The following is a 27,687-nucleotide window of genomic DNA, read 5'->3' as shown; positions in this document are numbered from 1 at the left end:
TTACCTCCGGGAGCTCTGCAGCCTCTTCAGACAGTCGGCGGCCAGCGGCTGGCGCTCGCGGGACTCCAGGAAGCGCTGGGCGTGTTTGGAGAGCTGGGGGCCGGGGGGGAACAGGCCGCAGCACAGCCACAGCAGTTGCCAGCCCTGCTCGAGGCTGAACCTGGGTCACAACACGCAGGGGGAGGGTCATCCAACCCATGATGAGCCATGGCCCACAGTCCCTGACCCAACCCTATCCTCAGAGATCAGGACATGGTATCACTGTTCATTCTGGACCCCAAAACCGTCCGTTAGCTGCTAGAAAAACAAATCACCTAACAGCGTAATATTGTAATATAAAATCTAATTCTAATTAAAAATCGTCATATTATTTATTATAAGTGGGTAGGATGGGGTAACAGTGGGTAGGAGGGGGTAACAGTGAGTAGGAGGGGGTAACAGTGGGTAGGAGGGGGTAACAGTGAGTAGGAGGGGGTAACAGTGAGTAGGAGGGGGTAACAGTGGGTAGGAGGGGGTAACAGTGAGTAGGAGGGGGTAACAGTGAGTAGGACGGGGTAACAGTGGGTAGGACGGGGTAACAGTGGGTAGGACGGGGTAACAGTGGGTAGGAAGGGGTAACAGTGGGTAGGAAGGGGTAACAGTGAGTAGGACGGGGTAACAGTGGGTAGGAGGGGGTAACAGTGAGTAGGAGGGGTTAACAGTGAGTAGGAGGGGGTAACAGTGAGTAGGAGGGGTTAACAGTGAGTAGGAGGGGGTAACAGTGAGTAGGAGGGGGTAACAGTGAGTAGGAGGGGGGAACAGTGAGTAGGATGGGGTAACAGTGGGTAGGAGGGGGTAACAGTGAGTAGGATGGGGTAACAGTGAGTAGGACGGGGTAACAGTGAGTAGGACGGGGTAACAGTGAGTAGGACGGGGTAACAGTGAGTAGGACGGGGTAACAGTGAGTAGGACGGGGTAACAGTGAGTAGGACGGGGTAACAGTGAGTAGGACGGGGTAACAGTGAGTAGGAGGGGGTAACAGTGAGTAGGACGGGGTAACAGTGAGTAGGAGGGGGTAACAGTGAGTAGGAGGGGGTAACAGTGAGTAGGAGGGGGTAACAGTGAGTAGGAGGGGGTAACAGTGGGTAGGAGGGGGTAACAGTGGGTAGGAGGGGGTAACAGTGAGTAGGAGGGGGTAACAGTGAGTAGGACGGGGTAACAGTGAGTAGGAGGGGTTAACAGTGGGTAGGAGGGGGTAACAGTGGGTAGGAGGGGGTAACAGTGAGTAGGAGGGGTTAACAGTGGGTAGGAGGGGGTAACAGTGGGTAGGAGGGGGTAACAGTGAGTAGGAGGGGGTAACAGTGAGTAGGACGGGGTAACAGTGGGTAGGACGGGGTAACAGTGGGTTGGATGGGGTAACAGTGGGTAGGAGGGGGTAACAGTGGGTAGGAGGGGGTAACAGTGGGCAGTACAGGGTCTCTACCGGTTGTTGTTGCTGGTCATCTGCTTCATGATCTGGCAGTAGATCTCGTCCCGGAGCGCTTCGTTCTGTGTGGCCGCTCCGAAGATCTGGTCGGTGAGCTCCAGGGAGCTCTGGCTCTGCTTGGTGGGGTAGTCGCCCATGTACTTGAGGATCGGTGAGCAGCAGTCAAGGGGTCACAACAGTAAAGACGACGACGATGATGGTGATGTTACTACTACTGTGAGTGACAGCTGTCAGAGCCTCCAATCACTGCTGATAGTTATCCTAGAGACATACGTTCATTTGTCCTGCCCGAGTATCAGCCTAAATAATCCTGTCATACTGACTGCGGGACTTGGGGAACTTTGTCCATATTGCCAAGCTCTGCACACAAAAACATAACATATCGGTATTGAATTAAAATCGTACATCCGAGTCTGTCACCGAGCAACACCTACAAGCTCTATCGGAGAACCTCGAACCTGCATATCACACACGGTACATGTCATACACTCTTTACTATCCAAACGTCGTCTTGCTGCGGGATGTCCACCGTCAGGTAGGGGTCAGGGGTCAACCTGCTCTGGGATGCATACAGGTAGACTTTAGACTTGGGGGATCGAACCCAGAACCTCTGGGCTGAGGTTAAGACACAATAAGACGGAACCCATTCCCCAGCCCGGGGGGCAGGCGTGGCCGGCACGGGGAGGATATAGGTGAAGGCCAGGCAGGCCTTGGTGCTGTGGTCTGCGTTGTTGGCCAGCCTGCGGAGGAGAGGCAGCCTCAGGGGCTCCCGGGAGTGGACCCACAGGCGCTCTGGGCCCGCGTTCTTAGACATCACCTGGCGGTTCACGTCCTTGGTGGGCTGCCTGGAGAGGAGGGAGTGGCAGACAGACAGTCAGTCAGTCAGGCAGACACACAGCGAGTCCAGAGGGGTTTCAGGGACGGACTGCAATGTCAGACTGACGCTCAGACACACAGACGGAAAGACAGACAGACAGGCAGTGAGACATGGAGCCGCAGACAGTCAGACAGACACGCAGTGAGTCCAGAGAGGGAAAGAGGCGGTCAGACAGACACACACACACAGGGAGACCAGAGTGACAGACAGGCTGTCGGTCAGACAGACAGGCAGACAAACAGACGGTGAGACGGTCAGACCTGAAGTACTCGATGGAGAACTCCTTCAGGGAGGTGAGGGTGACCTTCTCTGTGGTGCCCGTCTGCTGGATCGCACTCTTCCTCTGGTCTGGAGACAGGTTCAGCAGGTTCTGCAAAGCACACACACCATCATCATCATCATCCTCATAGTCATCATCTTCATCAACATCATCATCACCATCATCACCACAACCAACACACACACATCCAAACGGCTCTTTATCACCACCAACACACGCTCTTCATCATCGTACCCCCCGATAGCATCATCACAACCTAGACAACATTTAGGGTACATGTTTATGGCACCGCTCATGGTTAGACTTATGAAACTATTCATCACATCTATGGTGTGTTATATGACCTGAATGAATAGTTATAGTATAAGAGATAGTTAGAGGATAGTAGATCTATAACATTCACGGTATTAGCAGTATAGATGTTAGATGTTGGTAAATCTATAATAGTTATGGTATTAGCAGTAGGTAGACGTGTGGTTCGATAATAGTTATAATAGGTAGACGTGTGGTTCTATAATAGTTAAGGTAGGTAGACGCGTTGTTCTATAATAGTTAAGGTATTAACAGTAGGTTGACCTATGGTTCTATAATAGTTATAGTAGGTAGACGTGTTGTTCTGTAATAGTTATGTTGTTAGCGGTAGGTAGATGGTTCTGGTAGGATAGGTAGAGGGGTGGTTCTGTGATAGTTATGGTGTTAGCGGTAGGTAGATGGTTCTGGTAGGATAGTTAGAGGGGTGGTTCTGTGATAGTTATGGTGTTAGCGGTAGGTAGATGGTTCTGGTAGGATAGGTAGAGGGGTGGTTCTGTGATAGTTATGGTGTTAGCGGTAGGTAGATGGTTCTGGTAGGATAGGTAGAGGGGTGGTTCTGTGATAGTTATGGTGTTAGCGGGAGGTAGATGGTTCTGGTAGGATAGGTAGAGCTGTGGTACCATGACTTGGTTGGTGGGCTTGCTGAGCGTGGGCAGGATGAGGAGGGCCTCGGCGGGCACGGCGCCGCTCTTGCCCGTGCGGTCGTTGCGGGCCTTCAGCCAGCCGCGCTCCAGGGAGAACTCCTTGTCCTTCAGCAGCTCCAGGAGCTCGCCCTTCTTGAAGCTCAGCAGCGTCGCGTCGTCTGCAGACAGCGGGAACCCCACCGGTTAACTCAGAGCGATAACTAGGCTGTCTAAACTGGTGTAAACTAAACTGGTGTAAATTAAACTGGTTTCAAATAAATGAGTCAAAACTAAACTGGTAAAAACAGAAATTAAATAAACACGGCAATAAACAGGTATAAACAAATGTGATATAAAGTAAACTAAACTGGATTAAATAAACCCCTGTTTATAGGAACATCAACTAAACTACCATAAACTAAAGAGGTGTAAACTAATATGATGTGCACAAACTGTTTTAAACTAAACTCATATTAGAAACTAAAGTGGTGTAAACCAAAGTCCTTTTACAAACTAAACTGGTTCAAACTAAACTGGTTTACACCAACCGAATATTTTGAACTAAACTGTTTTAAACTACAGAGGTGTAAATCTAACTTTTTAAACACATATTAGAAACTAAAGTGGTGTAAACCAAAGTCCTTTTATAAACTAAACTGGTTTAAACTACAGAGGTGTAAATGTAACTTGTATCATAACTACACTAGTTTAAAGTAAACTGGGGGGGGGGGGGGGGGGGTCGTACCGGGGCTGCTGGCGTCCTTCAGGGCGACGGCGTACTGGGAGCGCTCCCGCAGCCCGGCCAGGAACACCAGCACCAGGGCGGCCAGGTCCTCCGTCATCGCCCCGCTCAGCGTGAAGTCCCCGCGCAGCGTCAGCAGGCACACCGACTGGGCCGACGACTTAGGGTCCCTGGTCAGGGCACAGGAGGGGTCAGAGGTCAGAGGTCATGAGGTCACAGGTCAACAGGCACACCGACTGGGCCGACGACTAAGGGTCCCTGGTCAGGGCACAGGAGGGGTCAGAGGTCACAGGTCACAGGTCAGCAGGGACACCGAGTGGGCCGACGACTTGAGTGCCCGGTCAGGACGAATACTGGACGGGTCAGAGGTCAGTGGTGTTCACCAAACACTTAAGCTCTTCCCACCTGACGGTGTTCACCAAACACTTAGGCTCCTCCCACCTGACGGTGTTCACCAAACACTTAGGCTCCTCCCACCTGACGGTGTTCACCAAACACTTAGGCTCCTCCCACCTGACGGTGTTCAAACACGTGGTCTCCTCCCACCTGACGGTGTTCACCAAACACTTAGGCTCCTCCCACCTGACGGTGTTCAAACACATGGTCTCCTCCCACCTGACGGTGTTCACCAAACACTTAGGCTCCTCCCACCTGACGGTGTTCACCAAACTCTTAAGCTCCTCCCACCTTACGGTGTTCACCAAACTCTTAGGCCCCTCCCACCCGACGTGTTCACCAAACTCTTAGGCCCCTCCCACCTGACGGTGCTGACCACACCCTGAGGCTCGTCCTACCTGACGGTGTTGACCCCGGTGACCTCGGGGTAGCTCAGCTCCACCAGCCTCCGCTCCCTCTCGTCCAGGAAGGTGATCCCCGTCCAGTTGATGGCCACGATGAAGCGGCTCTTAGCCAGCGCCGGGCCTGAGTGGGTCAGACGAGTTAGAGTAACGGTCCACTTTCATGCGAGACGGCCATTTTGATGTTTTAATGTGACGCTTTGACATGTATTTACAGTATGTATTTGGTCACCTAGTTTACGCTGGTGTCTAAAGAGTTTTACAAGTCTGTGATCGATCAAAGTACTCATCGAAAGTGACATCGTCCTACCCGAGACCTTGACCACCTCGAAGAACCTGGAGAAGAACATGGGCCAGTTCTTGCGGGCGTACTCCACCACATCGGTCTTCATGGCATTCTCATCCCCAGCCTTATACAAGCCCTGAAGACCAGAACAACACAGACATGAACACATGAAACCTGGTCTGATGGTCTGATGTTATAAAAGCCCTGAAGGCCAGAACCACGCGGACTTGCTCTTCTGGTCGGACCCTTATAGAAGCCCTGTTGTTTGATAATGATGCAAGGGGCCTGTGTAGCTCAACTGGTGGTGCAAGGCACCAACACTGCTAGGGTCAGGAGGTCCATTCTCACTAGGGACCAACCGTGATAAGACGGATGCACTGGCTGTATCCTTCATCATCATGTATTAAGTCACAAATCTGCCAAGATAAGGCAAGTGATATGATTTCGGACTTTTGCGAGAATCTATGTTGTTTTTTTTATTCAACTAAATTCAGTCAACAGCCCCAGAAAACCGCCCTGCAGTACCACCACCCCTCCTATGGGGGCGCTGTGGCCGCGGCCGGACGTGCGTGCCGTGCGCTCCGGAGACTGACCTGGGTGTGGGCGGTGTTGACCATCTGGACCCACTTGTCCTCAGGCTTGGCCTCCAGCAGGGAGCTGCTGATGGCGTCCTGGACGGCGGCCTTCACCTGCTCCGCCGCCCCGGCCCGGCCGTGCTGGATGTACAGGTGCTTGGTGGTCAGCTCCACGTAGTCGTCCTCCTGGGGGGGGGGGAGACGGGTCAGAGGGGACCGGGCGGGAGGGGCCTAAAGGAGGCGGGCCCTACTGGTGCTGAGCCCTCAGGGTCTGATTGGTTAAATAGAGTGACAATCACTAGAATCACATCTGTAGTTTAGATGTTTTCCTTCAATGCAGTAATAATAATATATATAATAATATAATAGTAGGATTTTATGCACACCAGCCTACACTTGATAACAAGTTGAGAGAGAAAACCAACTTTAATGGCAATCTAGTCCATTTCTGTTATATATTACATGATATGTTGAATTAGGGATATACACTTTTTTTGGCAATACATATTGTGCCAGTTTGGACGAGCATTGAGGAGATGGTGAGGAGGAGGAGGAGGAGGAGGAGGTGGAGGAAGAGGAGGGGGAGGGGGAGGGGGAGGGGGAGGGGGAGGGGGAGGGAGTGGGGCAGAGAATCGATAGCACAGGTAGCTAGAGGTGAGGGTTCATCTTGCTGAAGGATGCCTCCAGGCAGACTTTAGACGTTGCGGATTGAACACAGAACCCCTGGCCTGAGAGTCAGGTCCGTTCTCCGGCACTCTGGGCAGCCCAGGCCGATGCACTCACCTTCCTGCACTGGTACTCTCCGAACTTGAGGCCGCGGATGACCTGCCGGTAGATGAGCTCCGTGCTGACAGCGTCGTCTTTGCAGTCGTGCCACGGCGCGAACACCTCCTTGCGGAAGTAGAGCCGCCAGGGGGCGTGCTGCTCCTGCCCGCCCTTACGCCTCACTTCCTGCTCACACTGAGAGATGGCGTCCATCACGTGCTCCCGGCCACTGCCCAGTGCCCACACCTGATGAGAGAGGAGAACGTCAGGATGAGGAGAGAGGAGAGAGGAGAGAGGAGGAGAACATCAGGAGAGAGGAGGAGAGGAGGAGGAGAACGTCAGGATGAGGAGAGGAGAAGAGAGGAGGAGAACGTCAGGATGAGGAGAAGAGAACGTCAGGAGAGTGGAGGAGAGGAGGAGGAGAACGTCAGGATGAGGAGAGAGGAGGAGAACGTCAGGATGAGGAGAGAGGAGGAGAACGTCAGGAGAGAGGAGAGGAGGAGGAGAACGTCAGGATGAGGAGAGGAGAAGAGAGGAGGAGAACGTCAGGAGAGAGGAGAGGAGGAGGAGAACGTCAGGATGAGGAGAGGAGAAGAGAGGAGGAGAACGTCAGGATGAGGAGAGAGGAGGAGAGAGGAGGAGAACGTCAGGATGAGGAGAGGAGAATGTTAGGAGAGTGGAGGAGAGGAGGAGGAGAACGTCAGGATGAGGAGAGAGGAGAACGTCAGGATGAGGAGAGAGGAGGAGAGAGGAGGAGAACGTCAGGATGAGGAGAGAGGAGGAGAACGTCAGGATGAGGAGAGAGGAGGAGAACGTCAGGAGAGAGGAGAGGAGGAGGAGAACGTCAGGATGAGGAGAGGAGAAGAGAGGAGGAGAACGTCAGGAGAGAGGAGAGGAGGAGGAGAACGTCAGGATGAGGAGAGGAGAAGAGAGGAGGAGAACGTCAGGATGAGGAGAGAGGAGGAGAGAGGAGGAGAACGTCAGGATGAGGAGAGGAGAATGTTAGGAGAGTGGAGGAGAGGAGGAGGAGAACGTCAGGATGAGGAGAGAGGAGAACGTCAGGATGAGGAGAGAGGAGGAGAGAGGAGGAGAACGTCAGGATGAGGAGAGGAGGAGAGAGGAGGAGAACATCAGGAGGAGGAGAGAGGAGGAGAACGTCAGGATGAGGAGAGGAGGAGAGAGGAGAACGTCAGGAAGAGAAGAACGTCATGATGAGGAGAACGTCAGGACAGAGGAGGAGAACGTCAGAAGAGAGGAGAGGAGAACGTCAGGAGAGAGGAGAGGAGAACGTCAGGAGAGAGGAGAGGAGAACGTCAGGATGAGGAGAACAGAGAGTAATCAGAGAACACGAACACACTACACTGTTCTTCTGAAGATCTCAGAAGAAAATACGGCAGAGTGATGACAATGTGAGCCCATGGTGGGATTCCAAAACTCCAGACAGGCACTCACCTTCTCGTAGAGAGCCACGTACACCGAGAAGCCAAACGAGTCCTTCAGCTGGACCTTCTGGGACAACAACTGGCAGATCTCGCCGGAGGTGGAGGCGGAGTCCACGGGCACGCTGATGGTGCGCCCGTCCATCAGGGTCAGAGTCACCGTCATGCGCTTCTTGGTCTTGGTTGCCTAGCAACGGGAGGCGGAGGGAAGAGGAAATTAGAGAGTGGTTGTGGCTCCCGACTGCCACAACAATATACTCTCTGATGTTATCTATTACTATTTAATGTCATCCATTATTTTCTGATGTAATCCATTACTCTCTGATGTAACCCTTACTCTCTGATGTAATACAATACTCTCTGAGGTAATCTATTACTCTGATGTAATCCATTACTCTCTGAGGTAATCCATTACTCTGATGTAATCCATTACTCTCTGTGGTAATCTATTACTCTGATGTAATCCATTACTCTCTGATGTAACCCATTACTCTCTGATGTAATCTATACTCTCGAATGTACTAAATTACTCTTATATGTAATCCATTACTCTCTGATGTAATCCATTACTCCCTAATGTAATCCATTACTCTGATGTAATCTATTACTCTCTAATGTAATCCATTACACCCAGGGGGTCCCCCCCTACCCACCTGGAGCTCCAGCCAGCTGGGGGGCTCCCCGCGGACCCCGTTCGAGGCGGTCCGTCTCAGGCGCTCGACGCAGTACGGCCCGTAGCCGCCAGGCCCGGAGCGGATGAAGCTCTGCAGGTGCTGAGGACGCAAACATAGAAATACAACCGTTAGAACCCCTTTACTTATGTGGAGGTTCGAAATTGAAGTATCACAAACGGTCTAGGGGTTGCTGAGACAGGAAACAAAGGCGTCAAAAGGCGCCTTTGTTTGTTTTGAATTAAAACATGTAATAACATATATATTTAGACAATGAGGTGTAAAAATTAAATATACACTCAGAGTGTGAATGTATTTAAAAATCAACGTCCTCACAACATGCCTAGGAATAGAGATTTCCTATGCATGTTCTGTGTTGAGCAAACTAGACAATGTCAAGCGAATGCAGGACCCCCTTCATGGTGATGAAGATGGGGAAGAAGATTGAGATGTTGATGAAGGTGAGGTGGGGGTACCTTGATGAATTTTTCGGTGGGGGGGAAGATGCCAAGACAGAGGGACAGGAGGATCCATCCTCGGTAGTAGCTGTTCTTGTTGTTGTTCCCCTCCAGCTGTTTGCAGATCTGGCAGTAGATCTCATCCCTGAAGAGAACGTGGAACAACAGAAACGTTGGAAAGATTCCCAACCAAAGACGTCTTTCCGAGGCGGGAAAACCGGAGCCGTCCGTCACCTGAGGTCCCGGCGGACGATGGCGTATCCCACGATGATGTGGAGCTTCTCGAGGGCCGTCATTGGTCGTTCCAGTGAGGTCGAATCCACCGCCATCATTTCATTGGACAGGGCCACGTTGCTGTCCGACTGTAGAGGAAGGTCAGGAGTTAGGGCCAGCACAATGATGAACTCTCAGCTCTGAACAGCACCCTCTGTGGTGCAACATGGGGTACTGCAGTGAATTCAGATAGAAAACCGTTCATACTAACCACGATTGTGACATTATCTGACACTCTTTTGAGCCAATCAGGCGCAAAGATTAAAAATATATTTTTTTCTGGTACGAAAAGTGACTAACAGACAACATTGATCTAGCTTACTATGAGCAAATTGAGGATATGTTAGCTTTTCGTACTTGTAGTACTTTCATAAGAATTAAATGATGCAACTTAAATTAATGTGACTCAACGTAAGTTGTTGGTTTACAACCCCATTGTGGCAGAAATTAGATATTGTACCTTTAAAACCACTAGCATTTAATAATCAGGCATACACAAAACAAAAATGGCGGGAAGGAAAATTCAGCTCACGGCTAACGTAGCAGCTAACGGCTAACGTAACAGCTAACGGATAACAAAGCAGCTAACAGCTAACGTAGCAGCTAATAACTAACATAGCAACTAACGGCTGACGTAGCAGCTAACGGCTAACGTAGCAGCTAACGTAGCAGCTAACGGCTAACGTAGCAGCTAATGGCTAACGTAGCAGCTAACGGCTAACGTAGCAGCTACTTCTGTCCTCCTCGGCTCACTCTATCATCCCGATCAAACGGCTCCACCGGCAGCTCACCCCCTCAGACTGGGCGGCGCCGTCGACTGCGTCCGCGACCTTGTTCTCCGGGATGGCGCCGACCTTCTTGTTGCGGGTCATCAGGTCGGTGAACATGGAGCCCTTCCTGACGCGGGGCACGCCCTCCGAGACCTTCCCGCCGGTGACCACCTCGCTGGGGGCCGTGGAGGCCTTCCTGTTCCGGGACATCATGTCGGTGAAGATGGAGGTCTTCCGGCCGGCCGCCGGCGACGACGACGACTCCTCGGCGACGGGCGAGGGCTTTCCGTCCTTCTTACCCCTCAGCACTCGCTGGGGGAGAGAGAGAGAGAGAGGGGTGAGGGAGGATCAGGGGGAGATCAAGCATCCTGTTCAGAGGTCCCCTGGACTCTTCATAACCTTACCCCCCAAACGCCCCCTCACCCATCTTACACACTTACAGGATGTTGTACGTCCTCGCACTTAAAAATAGTACTTAGCATCGTGTAGCATCTTATCCTAGTTACTTTGTTGTGTCCGGGGAATGGGTTAACCTAGTGATTGTTAGTGTTTTGCACTTGGTTCTATGAACATCCTCACTGTACCGACGGCGATATATTGTTGTTTCTCGTTCTTCTGACAAATGTATTTATTGTAAATCGCTTTGGATAAAAGCGTCTGCTAAAAGCCCTCAAGGTAAATGTAAATGCATCCAAGTAAAGCATTGCTTTAATTATCCCCAGAGCTGCTTTGTTCCTGTTCTGAGCGTAACTTTAACTCGTACTTCGGATAAAAGGATGGGATGGATTACTAATTGTAACTGTACATTTAGTGCCTAACGGTCTCTTAACAAAGTGCATTTGAATCACTTAAGAGACATTGCACAGAATCATCAGAACATCAGCTTGATTTCCTGTTTCCTGTGGGACAGGAAGTGACCTCACCCACCTGGTCCAGGCCCACCATGTGACTGAGGCGCCGGTCGTTCCTTGAGGCCAGGTCTTGGGGCAGGGCGTTGGCCCCCCTGGAGCCCGCGCCCCCCGGGGCCAGGGGGTTCACCCTCTGCTTGGGCTCTGGGAGGTCCCCCATGAACCTCAGGATGATCCACCACACCGTCAGGGAGGCCTGGGGGGACACACAGCTGGATATCAGAGGGCTGGAGGGGCTCAGGTGGAGCTACACTGGGGGAGGGGTGTGTACCTGGACTTGGTTGAGGTGGTGTGTGTGTGTGTGTACGTGTGAATGAGTGAGTTAGTGAGTGTGTACGTGTGAATGAGTGAGTTAGTGAGTGTGTACGTGTGAATGAGTGAGTTAGTGAGTGTGTACGTGTGAATGAGTGAGTTAGTGAGTGTGTACGTGTGATTGAGTGAGTGAGCGAGTGAGTGTGTACGTGTGAGTGAGTGAGTGTGTACGTGTGAATGAGTGAGTGAGCGAGTGAGTGTGTATGTGTGAGTGAGTGAGTGTGTACGTGTGAGTGAGTGAGTGTGTACGTGTGAGTGAGTGAGTGAGTACGTGTGAGAGTGAGTGTGTACGTGTGAGTGAGTGAGTGAGTGAGTGAGTGAGTGAGTGAGTGAGTGTGAGTTAGTGTGTACGTGTGAGTGAGTGAGTGAGTGAGTGAGTGTGTACGTGTGAATGAGTGAGTTAGTGAGTGTGTACGTGTGAATGAGTGAGTTAGTGAGTGTGTACGTGTGAATGAGTGAGTTAGTGAGTGTGTACGTGTGATTGAGTGAGTGAGCGAGTGAGTGTGTACGTGTGAGTGAGTGAGTGTGTACGTGTGAATGAGTGAGTGAGCGAGTGAGTGTGTATGTGTGAGTGAGTGAGTGTGTACGTGTGAGTGAGTGAGTGTGTACGTGTGAGTGAGTGAGTGAGTACGTGTGAGAGTGAGTGTGTACGTGTGAGTGAGTGAGTGAGTGAGTGAGTGAGTGAGTGAGTGTGAGTTAGTGTGTACGTGTGAGTGAGTGAGTGAGTGAGTGAGTGAGTGAGTGAGTGTGTACGTGTGAGTTAGTGTGTACGTGTGAGTGAGTGTGTACGAGTGAGTGAGTGAGTGAGTGAGTGAGTGAGTGAGTGAGTGAGTGAGTGAGTGAGTGAGTGAGTGAGTGAGTGAGTGAGTGAGTGAGTGAGTGAGTGAGTGAGTGCGTATAGGTTTGTGTGTTTATGTGTGCGTGCGTATATGTTTGTGTGTTTTATGTGTGTGTGCGTATATGTTTGTGTGTCTTTGTGCGTGTGCTTGCGTGTACCTGCACGTCCCCCTCGTCCTCGTGGTGGATCAGCGGCTGGGCCAGGCGGTGGCGGACGTGCGTGGCCGTGGCCGCGCCCTGGAAGGACATGGAGGCGAACTTGGAGAAGGAGTACTCGTCCAGGTCGTCCTCCTCGTCCGACGAGAGCTCCTGCTCCTCCATGGGCAGCTCGTCCAGGTCCACCGTCTCAGGGACCATGCGCCGCTGCTCCAGGTCCTAGAGGAGACGCACGGAGGGCTGAACATCTCGCCGGCTCTGGGTCCACCTCATGGAGATGTTCTTACTGACCTTCTGAACATCTAACTGTTTATATTTCAACCACAGGATGGAGATGTTTAACTGCGACTCTGGAACATCTTACAGTCCGTCTTGGGAGGAATCTTTACATCAATCACATATCAATTCATATCTCCATCCTCAAAGATCAACTTTATTTCGGGGAGGTCCTAATCCCTGATGCCGTGCAGAATGCTCCGTGACAGAGCTGAGACATCCCCTTGCAACTCCTCCCCATGTTAGGCAATACTGTCTGCGCTTTTAGTGGTTAGAACCTTTCTAACCAGTGGCCACTTAAAGCGCTAACTATAGAACTAACGTTCACCCATTTATTTATTATTCACCCGTTCACTGCATTTATCGCCAACACGTCCCACAGACAGACGGACAGACAGACCGAGGGGTCCACCCCCAGAACCTTCTGTCTGGGCGTGGGCCCCCCCGACCCCACAGCGGACCGACCCTGACCTTGAAGCCGTCGGGGCCCTGTCCCTCCTGACCGCCGCCAGCCGGCGGCAGGAATTTGAACATGTGGTCGACCATCTCCTGGTCGCTGAGGGGGTTGTCCTGGGCCTGGGCGTCTGCCTCGCGCTGCCTCCTCAAGGCCTCGTTCAGACGCCGCTGGCGCTCCAGGGAGGCCAGCTCCTCCGCGCGGCGCTCCGCGGCTGAGAGGAACCCCTGGAGGAGGGGGGGGTACGTTAAGAACAAACAATTTACGAATCATGACACTCGTAATAAGGCTTGTTGTTGCAATGCTACGACCATAGCAACCATTAATAACAGTTCACCTGGCCACTCGGTTTACAAACTCGACTTTGAGTGCGACATTGTCTCCAGAACGATCTAGTGAGTAGCCAGGCTAGTTTAAGAACTAAAAACAAGCTTTAGGTACTAATTTGCCCTCAGAACAATAGCTTAAGTAGCCAGGCTAGTTTAAGAACTTTGTTTTAAGTGCTAAACTGCCCACCGAACATTAGTTTAAGTAGCAATGCTCGTTAAGCTCGTTTTAAGTGCCAAATTGCCCTGAGGGCACTTAAAGCTAAGTTCTTAAACGAATGGTTTTAGTAGAAGGCGACGGCGGGACCAGCGTACGTCTCTCTTCATCTTGCTGACGGCGCGGCGGGCCAGCGCCCCCCGGGTGTAGGCCTGCAGCAGCACCACCGCCGCCTTCTTGCGCCGCCACTCCTTCCGGGCGTTGATGCCGCGGACCCGGGCCTGGAGCACGGTGGCCGCCTCCCTCTTCTTCTGGTACTTGTGCTGCATCTGGCGGGAGCGCACGCGGGCCTGGAGACGGGTCAGACCGATCTGGACCTGGAGGGTGGAGGGGGAGGGTTACCGAGGGTTACCGCTCAGTGAACCTCCTTCTTTCACTTTCACTTGACTGTTTATTCAACCCTACAACTCTGTATTCAAGTGTTTGGCTTTTTTTTTTTCGATATACTGTACACCTAACACATAAAGTGAAATTGAGACATTCTGTGAAACAAGGTAAGAACAAAGAGACAGTTTACCCCCAACTGCCCCCCCCCCTTCCAGAGAAGTATCAATGAAACAGGGTATAAAGGGTTTCGATACAGGTATTAACGGTAGTGAATATTGGCCATGCATGCCTAAACATACACAGAGACACACGTATACAAGTCATGCATGCAGTGAACGCCCTTCTGGTGTGGAGTCATTTAGCTTCCCGAGTCTCTTCCATCCAAAGTGACGTAGGAAGGTTAGACCCCCCCGTCATGGACACACTAGCGACCCACTCCACGGGTGAGCAGACAGCACTCTATATCTAACACCGGCTCCACCGTAACCCGGTGGGCAGGCGGCCGCGGGACTGACCACGCGGTAGATCTTGCGGCCCTGGTGTCCTCTCCAGTGCTTCTGGATCATCAGCGCAGCCGCCCTCTTCCTCAGGAACTGCTTCCTGTCAGAGAGACGGAGAGGTCGTCAGGGCGGGGCCAGAGGACGGGGGCGGGGCCAGAGGACGGGGGCGGGGTCTATACGAATGAAGGCTGACCTGTACTTGAGTCCCCTCAGGACCCGTTGGATCACCAGGGCCTTCTCGTTCAGCTTCTTCATCCTCTCCAGCTCCAGCATCGTGTCGTGGAAGTCCTGAAAAGGTATTGATTACTCATTGGTTCCTTCTTGGCCATTCACATGAATGGGATTGGATGTGAGAATGCTGTGAAGGGATTTGATTGGACGTTTTGAAGGAACCGAATTGAGTTTGGGTCTGTGATAAAGGAATCTCATTGGTCAGATGAGGGACCATTATGAAGGAATCTGATTGGTTGAGGGAGTTTGATGAAGGCGTGTGAATGGTGGAGAGTGTGATGAAGGCGTGTGATTGGTGGAGAGAGTGTGATTGGTGGAGAGAGTGTGATGAAGGCGTGTGATGGGTGGAGAGAGCGTGATGAAGGCGTGTGATTGGTGGAGAGAGTGTGATGAAGGCGTGTGATGGTTGGAGAGAGTGTGATGAAGGCGTGTGATAGGTGAAGAGAGCGTGATGAAGGCGTGTGATGGGTGAAGAGAGCGTGATGAAGGCGTGTGATGGGTGGAGAGAGGGTGATGAAGGCGTGTGATTGGTGGAGAGAGTGTGATGAAGGCGTGTGATAGGTGGAGAGAGGGTGGGCACCTTGAGGAAGATCTTGGACCGCCCCCTCCTCCAGTGACCCTCCCCGGACAGGAAGGTCTTACAGATCACCTCACAGCACTTATCCGTGCTCTCCTGAGAACAAACAGCCAGGCAGACATCTTATATTGTAACCCTGGAAGTACTGACTCAAAGCTCTAAGACTCAGACGCTATGAGAAAGTTAAGCTCTGAATCAGAAACATACCCAAACCAATAGGCACGACACATCAATACAATGTTAATACATTTGTGTTGCAACGATCAGTTAATAAAGTTGTCTTGTAACTGTGTTAATAATGTTGTGTTATAAATGTCTGTTGTAACCATGTGTTAATTAAGTTGTGTTATAAAGGTCTGTTGTAACCATGTGTTAATTAAGTTGTGTTGTAACCCTGTGTTTATAAGTTGTGTTGTAAACCTGTGTTTATAAGTTGTGTTGTAAATCTGTGTTAATAAAGTTGTGTGGTAACCCTGTGTTAATAAAGATGTGTTTTAACCCTGTGTTAATAAAGTTGTGTGGTAACCCTGTGTTAATGAAGTTGTGTTGTAACCATATGTTAATAAAGTTGTTCTTTAGCCCTTCTTATAAAGCTTTGTTGTAACCATGTATTAATAAAGTTGTGTTATAAAGCTTTGTTGTAACCCTGAGTTAGTAAAGTTGACTGACGGTCTTGGGGTCGCAGGTCGCCGTGTTCAGCAGCACGCGGAAGCGCTCCAGGAACTCCTGGAAGGAGTAGCGGATGGGGAAGCCCGCCTTCCGGATCTTTATCGTCTCCATCATCCCGGAGTAGCGCAGCTGACGCATGCACAGGTCCCTGTCGAAGAACTACACACACAAGTAACCACACACACACACACACAGGCATTGACACACACACACACACGTATACAATCACACACACAAACGTATACAATCACACACAAACGTATACAATCACACACACACACACACAAACGTATACAATCACACACACACACAAACATATACAATCACACACACACACACACACACACACACACACACACACACACACACACACACACACACACACACACACACACACATACACACACACACACACACACACACACACACACACACACACACACACCTTAATTTGTTGATATGCTCACATGACAACATTTTGTAATCGTACTGTTAATCGTTAAGCCTGTGTGTTGCCTGTCAAAGTGCTTGAAAGTCATTCAGTATAGCGTGCTATGCTGTACGGAATCAGAACCACTGAGAGCCAGAGACACCAGTGATCCCCCCCCCCCCCCCCCCCGGCCCGGTGGGGTCTCACCCCGGCCCGGTGGGGGGGGGGGGGCATCTCGCCCCGGGGGGGCTCTCTCACCTCGGGCTGCTTCAGGTCGTTGGGCTTGATGCAACGGATGAAGTACGGCTGGCAGGCGGCCAGCGCCTTCATCAGGGCCTCCAGCGACTTGCGGAACTGACCAATCAGGGTGGGGGAGCGCTTCTTACCGTCCGGCCCCAGCTATCGGGTCAAGGGGACAGTAAGCATGTTAAGAAATAAACACGCTTCAGGTCACTCTTAGTTACCGCTTTACTTTCACTTTATTGTTTATTCGACCCTACAACTCTGTGTTCAAGTGTTTGGCTTCGTCTTGACCTATATATCGACTATATTAACTATTTAGCTCTTCAGCCAACTATCAAACCCTTGGTTTAAGTGTGCCGTGCTCAGGGGCAAGGGCTATCTTCGATTAAGAGAATTATCTCATTGCATGTTACTTAATCTGACCTTATCGTACCTTATCTCAGTTTTTAACAACATTCATGTGTAATAAAGAGCGGACACAACGCAGGACAAACCCGTCAGCGCCTCAGGAAGTTTGACATTGGTTTACACAGTAACCGTGTGGCAACAATGCTAACCCCTGAGCCGCAGGGCCGACAGTTAGCATGAGGCTTCAGTATCGGAGCTAAAGCTAGCGGCGCAGCCCTCACCCTCAGAGAGTTCTTGGGGGTGGTCATGGTCATCCGAGAGTTGCCCCCGCCCCGTGCGGTCCCAGGCGCCAGGTCGGTCTTGAAGGCCTGTTTGAGGAGCTGGTTGGTGGACGTCTCGACCAGTTCGACCACGTCGGCGCTGAGAGCGTCGCGGTTCTTCTCCAGGAAACCTGAAACACACAAAAAAGGGAAGATGTACAAACAGAGGAAGGTTTTAGTCTTCAATTCAGTTCATGAAAAACATATATATTTTTTGAAGATTCCGGAGAATTTTGATAATTAGAATTTAGATACAATCCTCAACAGAATTATTACTCTTCTTAAATTCTGTTAATGTCAAGAGAAAATCACAATAAGTTTCAAACTCGATAAAAACAACAACGAAGCACTTTCAAACGAAAGGTCAACCAAAGCGACCGTACCCTGGGAGTCGTAGAAGACCACGCCCGCGAAGTGGCGGATCCCGAACTGCTTCTCGTGGTCGTTCTTGGGCGCCATGTAGATGTCTCCCTTCCCGTGCTGCTTGTTGACCTTCTGCATCATGGTGCGGTCGGTTCCCTGCAGACGTACAGACGGTGCAGACCGTTTAGCCTCTCAGAGCGTTAGTCAGTGTTCTAGGCCTGTACGTCTTATCACGTCAACTTTGTCTCAAACAAACAGATCCCTCTCACTCCTATGAGTCCTACTAGGCTAAATTCTAAGCAATACATTTATTGTACTTCTTTTTGGAGGGAGGTGTGGGAGGGATGGAAGATTCAGTGATGAGTAGTCAGAAAGAACTATGGATTATTAAACCACAATAATGCAAACTATTCATTCAATTTCCCTCCTTTTTATACAATGTAAACCTCAGTGTCGTATTTTTATTTCCAACTAGAAATACAATACTAGAACTGCAATATTAGATATACTCGTATTAGAAGCTCTTGTATTCTGAATCAGTATTGTGAATCTCTAAGATAAATCAACTATAATTACTAGATATAGTATTGTACTGTAGATCTGGTATTGTAGATCCGTACACATGACTTCATGTTTAGGATCCCACCTTGGGGAAGCTGCTCTCCTCGTCGATGAGTGCCAGGATGTTGAGCGGCTTGCTGGCCAGCACGTCCAGCGTGCGCTGGTTGTCGTTGTACTCGATGTGCGTCCACACCACGCCCTCCCGGGAGTACTCTTCCTGCTCCAGCTTGAACACGTGCCGCACAAAGAACTGCTGCAGCTGCTCGTTGGCAAAGTTGATGCACAGCTGCTCGAAGCTACGACACGCAGACACACACACACACACACACACACCCCACAAAGACGCACAAAGATACACAAAGACCCACAAAGACCCCACAGACCGACAGAGTCAAAACAAGTGTGGGAAACAGTACCCTTACAGTACCGCTGGCTTGTTGTTGTTGTTGTTGTTGTTGTTGTTGTTGACCAACCTGTTCTTCACAAAGTTCTCGAAGCCGAAGATGTCCAGCAGGCCGATGCACTGGTGGACCTCCTCGCTGTCCTCGGGCAGGGGTTTGAACACGGCCGAGTTGATCTTGTCCACCACCCAGATGAAGAGCCGGCCGTAGATGGCCTGGGCGGAGCGCGGTCGACAACATGAAGGGACACACGGGGTACGGAAGAGAAAACAGGCATCAGCTAGGTCACCTAACCTGAGAAAAAGTCCACGAGGACCCTTAACCTAGAGTGTCTTCTAAGACGAGATGAGATACGGTCAAAGGTTCTTGGTAAACATTCACAAAAACATACGGAAAAATGAACCTATAAAACGTGAGCAGCAGTAGCTCTCCTTAGTCAGATCACTCATTAGCATCTCATTAGCATTAGCATCCCCAGGAGCCATAAACAGCCAGAGGGTCTTCTATCCATACGGAGCCAAAGTCTGGGGGGGTCTCCTACCCTGACCGGTCTGTGGGGGGGGGGGGGTTACCTTGACGAAGGCGTCCCTCCCGTCCTGGGCCTGCTCCGAGTTCAGGGACGTGATGACCCTCTCCCGGTTGGTCTGGAAGGACCTCTGAGTCAGGCTCTTCTCCAGCACCTTGGCGTTCACCTGGACACCGGAGCACACGGACACCTCAGGTCGGGATCACCTGACATCCAAACCACCCTCCTCAAGCCGAGGCTAAAGTGTTCCCCGTTGAGTCGATCCGATCAAAACCGAGAAACGATCCACTAGTGACATCACAAGTGGGAGAGTTCATCCCGGGTCAAGACGGGTAGGTCACACCTACCAGTTGGTACGCCCCACTGGGTAATCTGGAAGGTTATGGGATGTCACCGGTGGGTAGGTATGGATTGGGACGGCTAGTGAGGAGTCAAACGGGGCTTCACGGGGTCGCCGGCCAGGCCTCAGGAACCCTTACCTCCATCAGTTTAGCCGCCATGTTGAAGTGGGTGGACTCAATGATGTCACAGCCCTCCAGGTTATCGGCGCTGGTGCCTTGGGTCACAACGAAGGAGAGAACGGATAAATGACAACGGCTGGACCAGATGGGTCGTGTTTGTTATCACTATATGTGTTAATAAAGTTGTTTTGTAACTATCTATGCGTTAATAAATTAGTGTTATTACTATACATGTGTTAATAAAGTTGTTTTGTAACTATCTATGTGTTAATAAAGTAGTGTTGTTACTATATATGAGATTATAAAGTTGTGTTACTTTGAGGCCTGTTAAAAAACGACAAAGGCTGGACGAGATTCGGGTCTCATCCGCAAGTCGTGTTTCACTGACCCTCAAACTTGACGTTCCCGAGGTGCAGAATGGCGGCCAGGAGTCTGGAGATCTCCCAGGAGTCGCTGTCGGAGAACATCAGGATCTTCAGGGCAGACAGGAAGTGGGTGTACTCCGTGATGTCATCGCGGCCTTCACACGTTGTGCACTTCCCCTGAAATGAATTCAATCGAGTCAATCAATTCAAGAATTAAATTAAGAATTAAATAAAAAAATTACACTTACAGCGCAACCTAGAATGAGAGAACTCTGCCACTTTAGATGACAGCTTTTAAACACGCATAACACTTACCCTTTGATTAAATCTAGGAGCTTATCTAAACATTTTTTTAATGGCACTCAGATAGTGGTTTAAATGTCACTCAGCTAGCTGGTTCAGTTAACGTTTTATTTAAGAATATAAAGATTGCTGTTAGTTAAATATTAAAACCTGGCTAGCTGTTACTCTCATTTAGCCATCTGTGATGTAAAGCATCTGTTTGTTGACAACCAAAAGACTTTTCAAACAAGCTTTTTCATTCATGTACAAAGGGACTGTGACTCAGTGCTTATTCCGGTGAAGGTGTGTCCGATGTGGTTACCATGGTGAGGTAGTTGTAGTCGCTGGCGTTCCCCAGGGACAGCTTAGTCTTCTGCTGCGGCGTCATCCCCACCAGCATGTAGTAGAAGATGTGGTAGTTCCTTTCCTCCGGGGCCTACAGGACGGTTAGCACAAGGGCCACGGTTAAGAATCACACTCACTAACTTACAGAGACAAGGGGGGGGGGGGGGGGGGACAGAGTACTTGGTTAAAACAGTGGGGGGTCTGACTCCGGTTACGATGCAGTACAAGCTTCCACTGAGTGGTTGAGAACAGTTTCTATAACCAGAGTTACTATGACGATGAGCTGGCTAGTCTGCTGGAGGTGGGGACAAATGACAGGCTGGGGTCTGAGCTGAGGGGTAACTGGGTTCTGTGGTCTCACCTGCCGGCAGACGCGGGACTTCTCCAGCAGGTACTGCTCGATGCGGGCCCCCTCGATGGCGCCCTGCGTGTTGAAGTTGATGTCGATGTACTTCCCGAAGCGGCTGGAGTTGTCGTTGCGGATGGTCTTAGCGTTCCCGAAGGCTGGGGACACAGTTAGGTTGTATATATAACACGACTGTGATATACTCTGTAATTATTATTTTTTTAATCCTTTTTTCCGGGTATATTTCGAAATCTCTGCGGCCCGGCGGCCAATGCTCCGCGGGCCGGAACTGGTCCCCGGACCGGTGGTTGAGAACCCCTGCCTTACAGGATAGGGTTAGGTAGTGAGGCGGGGTTAGGTGGGGTTAGTTAGTACCTTCCAAGATGGGGTTAGGTAGTTTAGTGGGGTTAGGTGGTAAGGTGGGGTTAGTTAGTACCTTACAGGATGGGGTTAGGTAGTTAGGAGGGGTTAGGTAGTTAGGTGGGGTTAGGTAGTGAGGTGGGGTTAGAAAGTGTTATCTACCTTCCAGGATGGGGTTAGGTAGTTAGGTGGTAAGGTGGGGTTAGGTAGTACCTTACAGGATGGGGTTAGGTAGTTAGGTGGGGTTAGATAGTTAGGTGGGGTTAGGTAGTACCTTCCAGGATGGGGTCAGGTAGTTAGGTGGGGTTAGATAGTACCTTCCAGGATGGGGTCAGGTAGTTAGGTGGGGTTAGGTAGTACCTTCCAGGATGGGTTTAGGTAGTTAGGTGGGGTTAGATAGTACCTTCCAGGATGGGGTTAGGTAGTTAGGTGGGGTTAGGTAGTTAAGTGGGGTTAGGTAGTTAGGTGGGGTTAGGTAGTACCTTCCAGGATGGGGTTAGGTAGTTAGGTGGGGTTAGGTAGTTAGGTGGGGTTAGGTAGTTAGGTGGGGTTAGGTAGTACCTTCCAGGATGGGTTTAGGTAGTTAGGTGGGGTTAGATCGTACCTTCCAGGATGGGGTTAGGTAGTTAGGTGGGGTTAGGTAGTACCTTCCAGGATGGGGTTAGGTAGTTAGGTGGGGTTAGATAGTACCTTCCAGGATGGGGTTAGGTAGTTAGGTGGGGTTAGGTAGTTAGGTGGGGTTAGATGGTTAGGTGGGGTTAGGTAGTACCTTCCAGGATGGGGTTAGGTAGTTAGGTGGGGTTAGGTAGTTAGGTGGGGTTAGGTAGTACCTTCCAGGATGGGGTTAGGTAGTTAGGTGGGGTTAGGTAGTTAAGTGGGGTTAGGTAGTTAGGTGGGGTTAGGTAGTTAGGTGGGGTTAGGTAGTTAGGTGGGGTTAGGTAGTACCTTCCAGGATGAGGTTAGGTAGTTAGGTGGGGTTAGGTAGTTAGGTGGGGTTAGGTAGTACCTTCCAGGGTGGGTTTAGGTAGTTAGGTGGGGTTAGATCGTACCTTCCAGGATGGGGTTAGGTAGTTAGGTGGGGTTAGGTAGTTAGGTGGGGTTAGGTAGTACCTTCCAGGATGGGGTTAGGTAGTTAGGTGGGGTTAGATAGTTAGGTGGGGTTAGGTAGTACCTTCCAGGATGGGGTTAGGTAGTTAGGTGGGGTTAGGTAGTTAGGTGGGGTTAGATGGTTAGGTGGGGTTAGGTAGTACCTTCCAGGATGGGGTTAGGTAGTTAGGTGGGGTTAGGTAGTTAGGTGGGGTTAGGTAGTACCTTCCAGGATGGGGTTAGGTAGTTAGGTGGGGTTAGGTAGTTAAGTGGGGTTAGGTAGTTAGGTGGGGTCAGGTAGTTAGGTGGGGTTAGGTAGTTAGGTGGGGTTAGGTAGTACCTTCCAGGATGAGGTTAGGTAGTTAGGTGGGGTTAGATAGTTAGGTGGGGTTAGGTAGTTAGGTGGGGTTAGGTAGTTAGGTGGGGTTAGGTAGTACCTTCCAGGATGGGGTTAGCCTCCAGGATCTGCTGCTCGATCCAAGAGCGCTGTCCGCTGACGGCGGCGAGGTACTGGAGCATCAGCTTAGCGCTCTCCGTCTTACCTGCTCCTGACTCCCCACTGAGGAGGAGGAGGGGGAGGGGGGAGGGGGAGAGGGGAGGGGGAGAGAGGAGGGGGAGGAGGGGGAGGAGGAGAGAGGAGCGGGAGGAGGAGGAGAATAGTTTTATACTGAAACAATAATCTCAGGACCCGAACCAAACAACAACTTCAAGAGGAACAACATTTGTAACAATCCTCTTACATCTGATGCATAGGATATATTGTGTTACGTAGTTATGTGTAACATATATAACTGCATAACACAATATCCTACGCATCAGACTCTCTCAGGGGGTCTGAACCACACCAGAACCACAAACACACCAGATCCGGATCAGAACTAGACCAGACCAGAACACCCATCATGAACCAGGCCCATCAAAGATCAGACCCAGACCTGAACCAGATCCAGAACCAGAACAGACCGGAACCAGAACCAAGACCAGAACCAGTCTGAACCAGAACCAGTGAACAGACCAGAACCAAGACCAGAACCAGCCCGACCCAGACCCGGTGAACCGACCAGAACCAAGACCAGAACCAGCCCGACCCAGACCCGGTGAACCGACCAGAACCAAGACCAGAACCAGCCCGACCCAGACCCGGTGAACCGACCAGAACCAAGACCAGAACCAGCCCGACCCAGACCCGGTGAACCGACCAGAACCCTGACCAGAACCAGCCCGACCCAGACCCGGTGAACCGACCAGAACCAAGACCAGAACCAGCCCGACCCAGACCCGGTGAACCGACCTGATGACGCAGCACTGGTTCTTCTGGCTGCGCCTCATGTTGAAGAAGCAGCTGTCTGCGATGGCGAACACGTGGGGCGGCAGCTCCCCGAGGCGTCGGTCCGTGTACATGTGCACCTGCTCCGCCGTGTAGATGGGCAGCACCTTGTAGGGGTTCACCGCCACCAGGATGGAGCCTGTGTAGGTCTGGGGGGGGGAGAGAGGGGCGCCGTGAACACCCCGCTCATGCCGGCGCACCGCATCATCGTATAATACTGGCCCACATTCACCCGTTCACGCACACATTCACACACCGACGGCGGGGAGTCAACCCTGCGAGGCGACAGCCGGCTCGTCGGGAGCGGTCAGGGTGAGGTGCCTTGCTCAGGGACACCTCCACTCAGCTAGGAGGGGATCGAACTAGCGACCTTCTAGTTAGCAGCCGACTCGCTCTACCCCCCCTGAGCCACATACCGTTCTGATGTCTTCAACATTTTGTATCACAAGTAGCTGGTTTGTTTATGCTGCGTCGATTCCCTTGTGGCAATAATAACGACTTTATGAATCCCAGACAGAACTTTAGTAGATTTAAAAAGATTTTTTATATACTAAATACGCAATATGACTTAGGCAGTTATGCAATGAGGCTAACGATATACAAGTGCCTCCAGTGTGCTTATTACGCGCCGTGTTATTCGGACTAAACCTAGTTATACAGTACACCAGTGCTACTATATCAGCACACTGTGCTTCTGCCCGAGGGGGCTCTATTAATAGAGCTAGGAGACACCAGAGTACCGCCACCATCACAACAAGCGTCATCACAGAGACACATTCATCTGCTGCCCACATCTGCTCTCTGTGTGTGTGCGCGAGCGCGCGCGCGTGCGTGCGTGCGTGTGTGCGCGAGCGCGCCCAGTCAGTTGGTAAACAACAGTGCACGTTGCCCATAAAGACGTCATTGAGCCGGTGGTCTCGTGTCTCCGCCCCTCAGCCTAGACAGAAGTCACGGTTTGAGTTCCTTTTGATTTGGGACGTTGTCCCAGTGGTCCCAGGACAACACGACGGCCCTGTTCTCCTGGAATAGAACAGGACCTCTCAGAGTCCCCCCTCAGGGTTTGAACTCCTGATCTGAACACACACTGGACGGCTGTGTCTCCTGTGTCTACACTCTCTCTCCCGCTCCCATTTAACAAGCACTCACTCGTTACCACAGTGACAAATCCCCCCCCCCCGCTCCAAGATAGCTGCGGGGCAAAGTCTGACAGACGGACGACCGAACCGGACAGCAGAGCGAACCCAGAGACACACACAATAAAAGAGGGCGTTGTGGGCAAAGAGAGAGCGAGAGCGAAAGAGAGAGAGAGAGAGAGAGAGACGGAGACAGAGAGACGGAGAGAGGGAGAAGCAGATGGGAGGAGGAGGAGCAGCAGACAGACAGACAGACAGACAGACAGACAGACAGACAGACAGACAGACAGACAGACAGACAGACAGACAGACAGACAGACAGACAGGAGGAGGAGCAGCAGACAGACAGGAGGAGTAGAGAGACAGAGAGACAGACAGGAGGAGGAGCAGCAGACAGACAGGAGGAGTAGAGAGACAGACAGGAGGAGTAGAGGGACAGAGAGACAGACAGGAGGAGGAGCAGACAGACAGGAGGAGTAGAGAGACAGACAGGAGGAGTAGAGAGACAGAGAGACAGACAGGAGGAGGAGCAGCAGACAGACAGGAGGAGTAGAGAGACAGACAGGAGGAGTAGAGAAACAGAGAGACGGACAGGAGGAGGAGCAGACAGACAGGAGGAGCAGACAGACAGGAGGAGCAGACAGGAGGAGCAGACAGATACAGACAGACAGACAGAGAGACAGGCGGTTCCGTACGTAGATGCTGCCCTCCTTGTGCCGGACCAGCAGGTTCCTCAGCAGGCCGGCTTCCGTCAGGTCTCCCAGGCGGATCATGTCCTCCACTCCCTCCACCGAGGTGGGGTGCATGGGGCGCAGGGCGGCCTGCTCCTTGGTGCCCACCTTGTGCACCTGGAGCGGACACAACAGCACGGCCTGAGGTCTCACACAGGACAACCAGCTCCAGGGGTTCACCTTAGACATCTAGACCAGAGGTTCTCAAATAGGGGTACGCGACCCCTACACTAGTGAAAAAAAACTCAGTCAAAAAAAAAAGGTTAGCATTTCTTTCTCGAGTACACGAAAGAAATGCTAACTCTTCTTAATTATTTTTACTGAGCACGGTTACATGCTGAAGCTAGACAATCGAGAATATGGACGAGTGAAATGTAAATCTGAACACCAGGAGAATCGGTTAAAAAAAGAAAGTGTATCCGGAAACACCAAAATGTTTCTCTGACCCTCCCATGGCATACCGCTTCTTTTGTGGGGAGAAGTAGGACAACAGTTGTGTGAGGCGTAGGCCCATGTTCCTCACTAAATGGTGAGCATTTGCACCCTTTTAATGTTCATGATATTACACTGCCAAGTAGAACGCACACACATTATTTATATATTTTTCTTTCTTTTTTTTATGAGTTTGTGCCGGTGAAGGGGGTACTCAGCTAAGACGGGGTACACTAGTAGAAAGAGTTTGAGAACCACTGAGCCAGCCCACACTTTCCTCCAGAGCAACATACAGTGAATAGTGAATGTGCAAAGAATGAGCAGGAAGGCCACGGACATCGGGGATCGAACCCAGAACCTTTGGGCTGTGAGTCCACCACCCACTACACGATCCTGCCCTCCATGCAGAAGCAGTAAAGCTCCCTTTATCCGTCCTAATCAACGTTTAATCTAGTCTCTAGTTTCGAAATGGAGACCAATGTAGCCATGGACGCCCAGCCCAGTCTGACGCCCCCGTTTTACGGTCCGTGTGACCTCACGATTTTATGATCTCATCGCCGTGGCGACAGAGAGCCTTACCTTCCCCTCATCGTCCACCAGCTGGAGCTTCCCCTTCTCCGACTCTTTGACCCGGGCCCCGATCGGGACCCCGGTCCCTGAGTCCAGCCACACGTAGTCTCCCTGGAGACGGGGGAGAGACGAGACCACCGCTCGGTTAACACGGAGACACAACACAGGACACAGCATCTTCCACGCTAATCAAGGGAGTTTATCTTTCCCTCTGGGGGGCTAGTCAGGGGGGCTTCATATGGCCCGTACAACCCTTTGAGGCTGGACCTGTGATTAAGGGCTGTACAAATACAATTGAATATAATATAAGGGTTTGATTTGGATGTGATCCATTCACGATGGACGACCCTCTTACCGCCAGATGCAGCATTGTGGAAGACTGTGGCCAGCCTCGGAGAAAGGAAGGTTTTCACACCAGTGGGAGTCGGTAGACACTTCCACTCAACGACACAACCAAGCACAGCTAATGTTCCACAACGTCCGGTAAATGCATTCAGAGAGGACAGTGAGGTGCAAGGTCAGTTATACGAGCATTATGAACAATAAATTCTCATATTATTTACTTTGAGAGCAGCGTCCCACTAAAAACCTGGAAGGTAACAGAGATTTGAACCTTCTGTTCTCACAGGCTATAAATGTGAAGCCTGGTTCATTTAACAACACGTACATCCATATAGCAGGCTGTAGTTGTATTACGTTATAATTCGATACAAACATGACCTACAGAAGCACCAGGTAATACTTGACGAGTCTAATCTTACCTGGCTGTTGACTTTTCTGTTGGTTGTGTGTAGGCCTGCTCTTCACTGGGAAAAAGGTGTTGTTCCTACCATGTAGAATTGTGAAGTCCTAACCGGGTAAAGTCCTGAGGGAAAGAAAACCGGGAAGTGGAGCACGGAGCAGCCCATGAAGACGTGTTTATGGCTCTTTGACT

At 51.0% G+C, this 27,687-nt stretch overlaps 1 protein-coding gene across 1 annotated transcript; it reads right to left on the bottom strand.

Moving 5' to 3' along the window:
• Nucleotides 1–27,687, bottom strand: LOC132469508 (unconventional myosin-VIIb). Its single transcript, XM_060067501.1, has 39 exons — nt 27,515–27,687; nt 27,109–27,216; nt 26,763–26,864; nt 25,716–25,868; nt 23,852–24,036; nt 22,998–23,119; nt 21,130–21,272; nt 20,746–20,859; nt 20,165–20,318; nt 19,795–19,871; nt 19,362–19,481; nt 18,862–19,004; nt 18,474–18,684; nt 17,848–17,983; nt 17,426–17,595; nt 16,812–16,952; nt 16,124–16,282; nt 15,458–15,550; nt 14,840–14,934; nt 14,662–14,746; nt 13,918–14,136; nt 13,294–13,503; nt 12,550–12,765; nt 11,261–11,437; nt 10,355–10,645; nt 9,525–9,652; nt 9,309–9,435; nt 8,815–8,934; nt 8,175–8,348; nt 6,741–6,968; nt 5,976–6,143; nt 5,407–5,518; nt 5,094–5,220; nt 4,303–4,469; nt 3,555–3,736; nt 2,603–2,712; nt 2,145–2,310; nt 1,463–1,605; nt 1–160 (listed from the first exon to the last, which is right to left on the bottom strand). The coding sequence occupies exons 2-39, from the start codon at nt 27,121–27,123 to the stop codon at nt 1–3; spliced, it is 5,643 nt and encodes a 1,880-aa protein (XP_059923484.1). The 5' UTR covers nt 27,124–27,216; nt 27,515–27,687.

This window comes from Gadus macrocephalus, chromosome 12 (assembly GCF_031168955.1).
Source record: "Gadus macrocephalus chromosome 12, ASM3116895v1".
NCBI lineage: Eukaryota > Metazoa > Chordata > Actinopteri > Gadiformes > Gadidae > Gadus > Gadus macrocephalus.
This window is presented reverse-complemented; position numbering and strand designations above follow the sequence as displayed.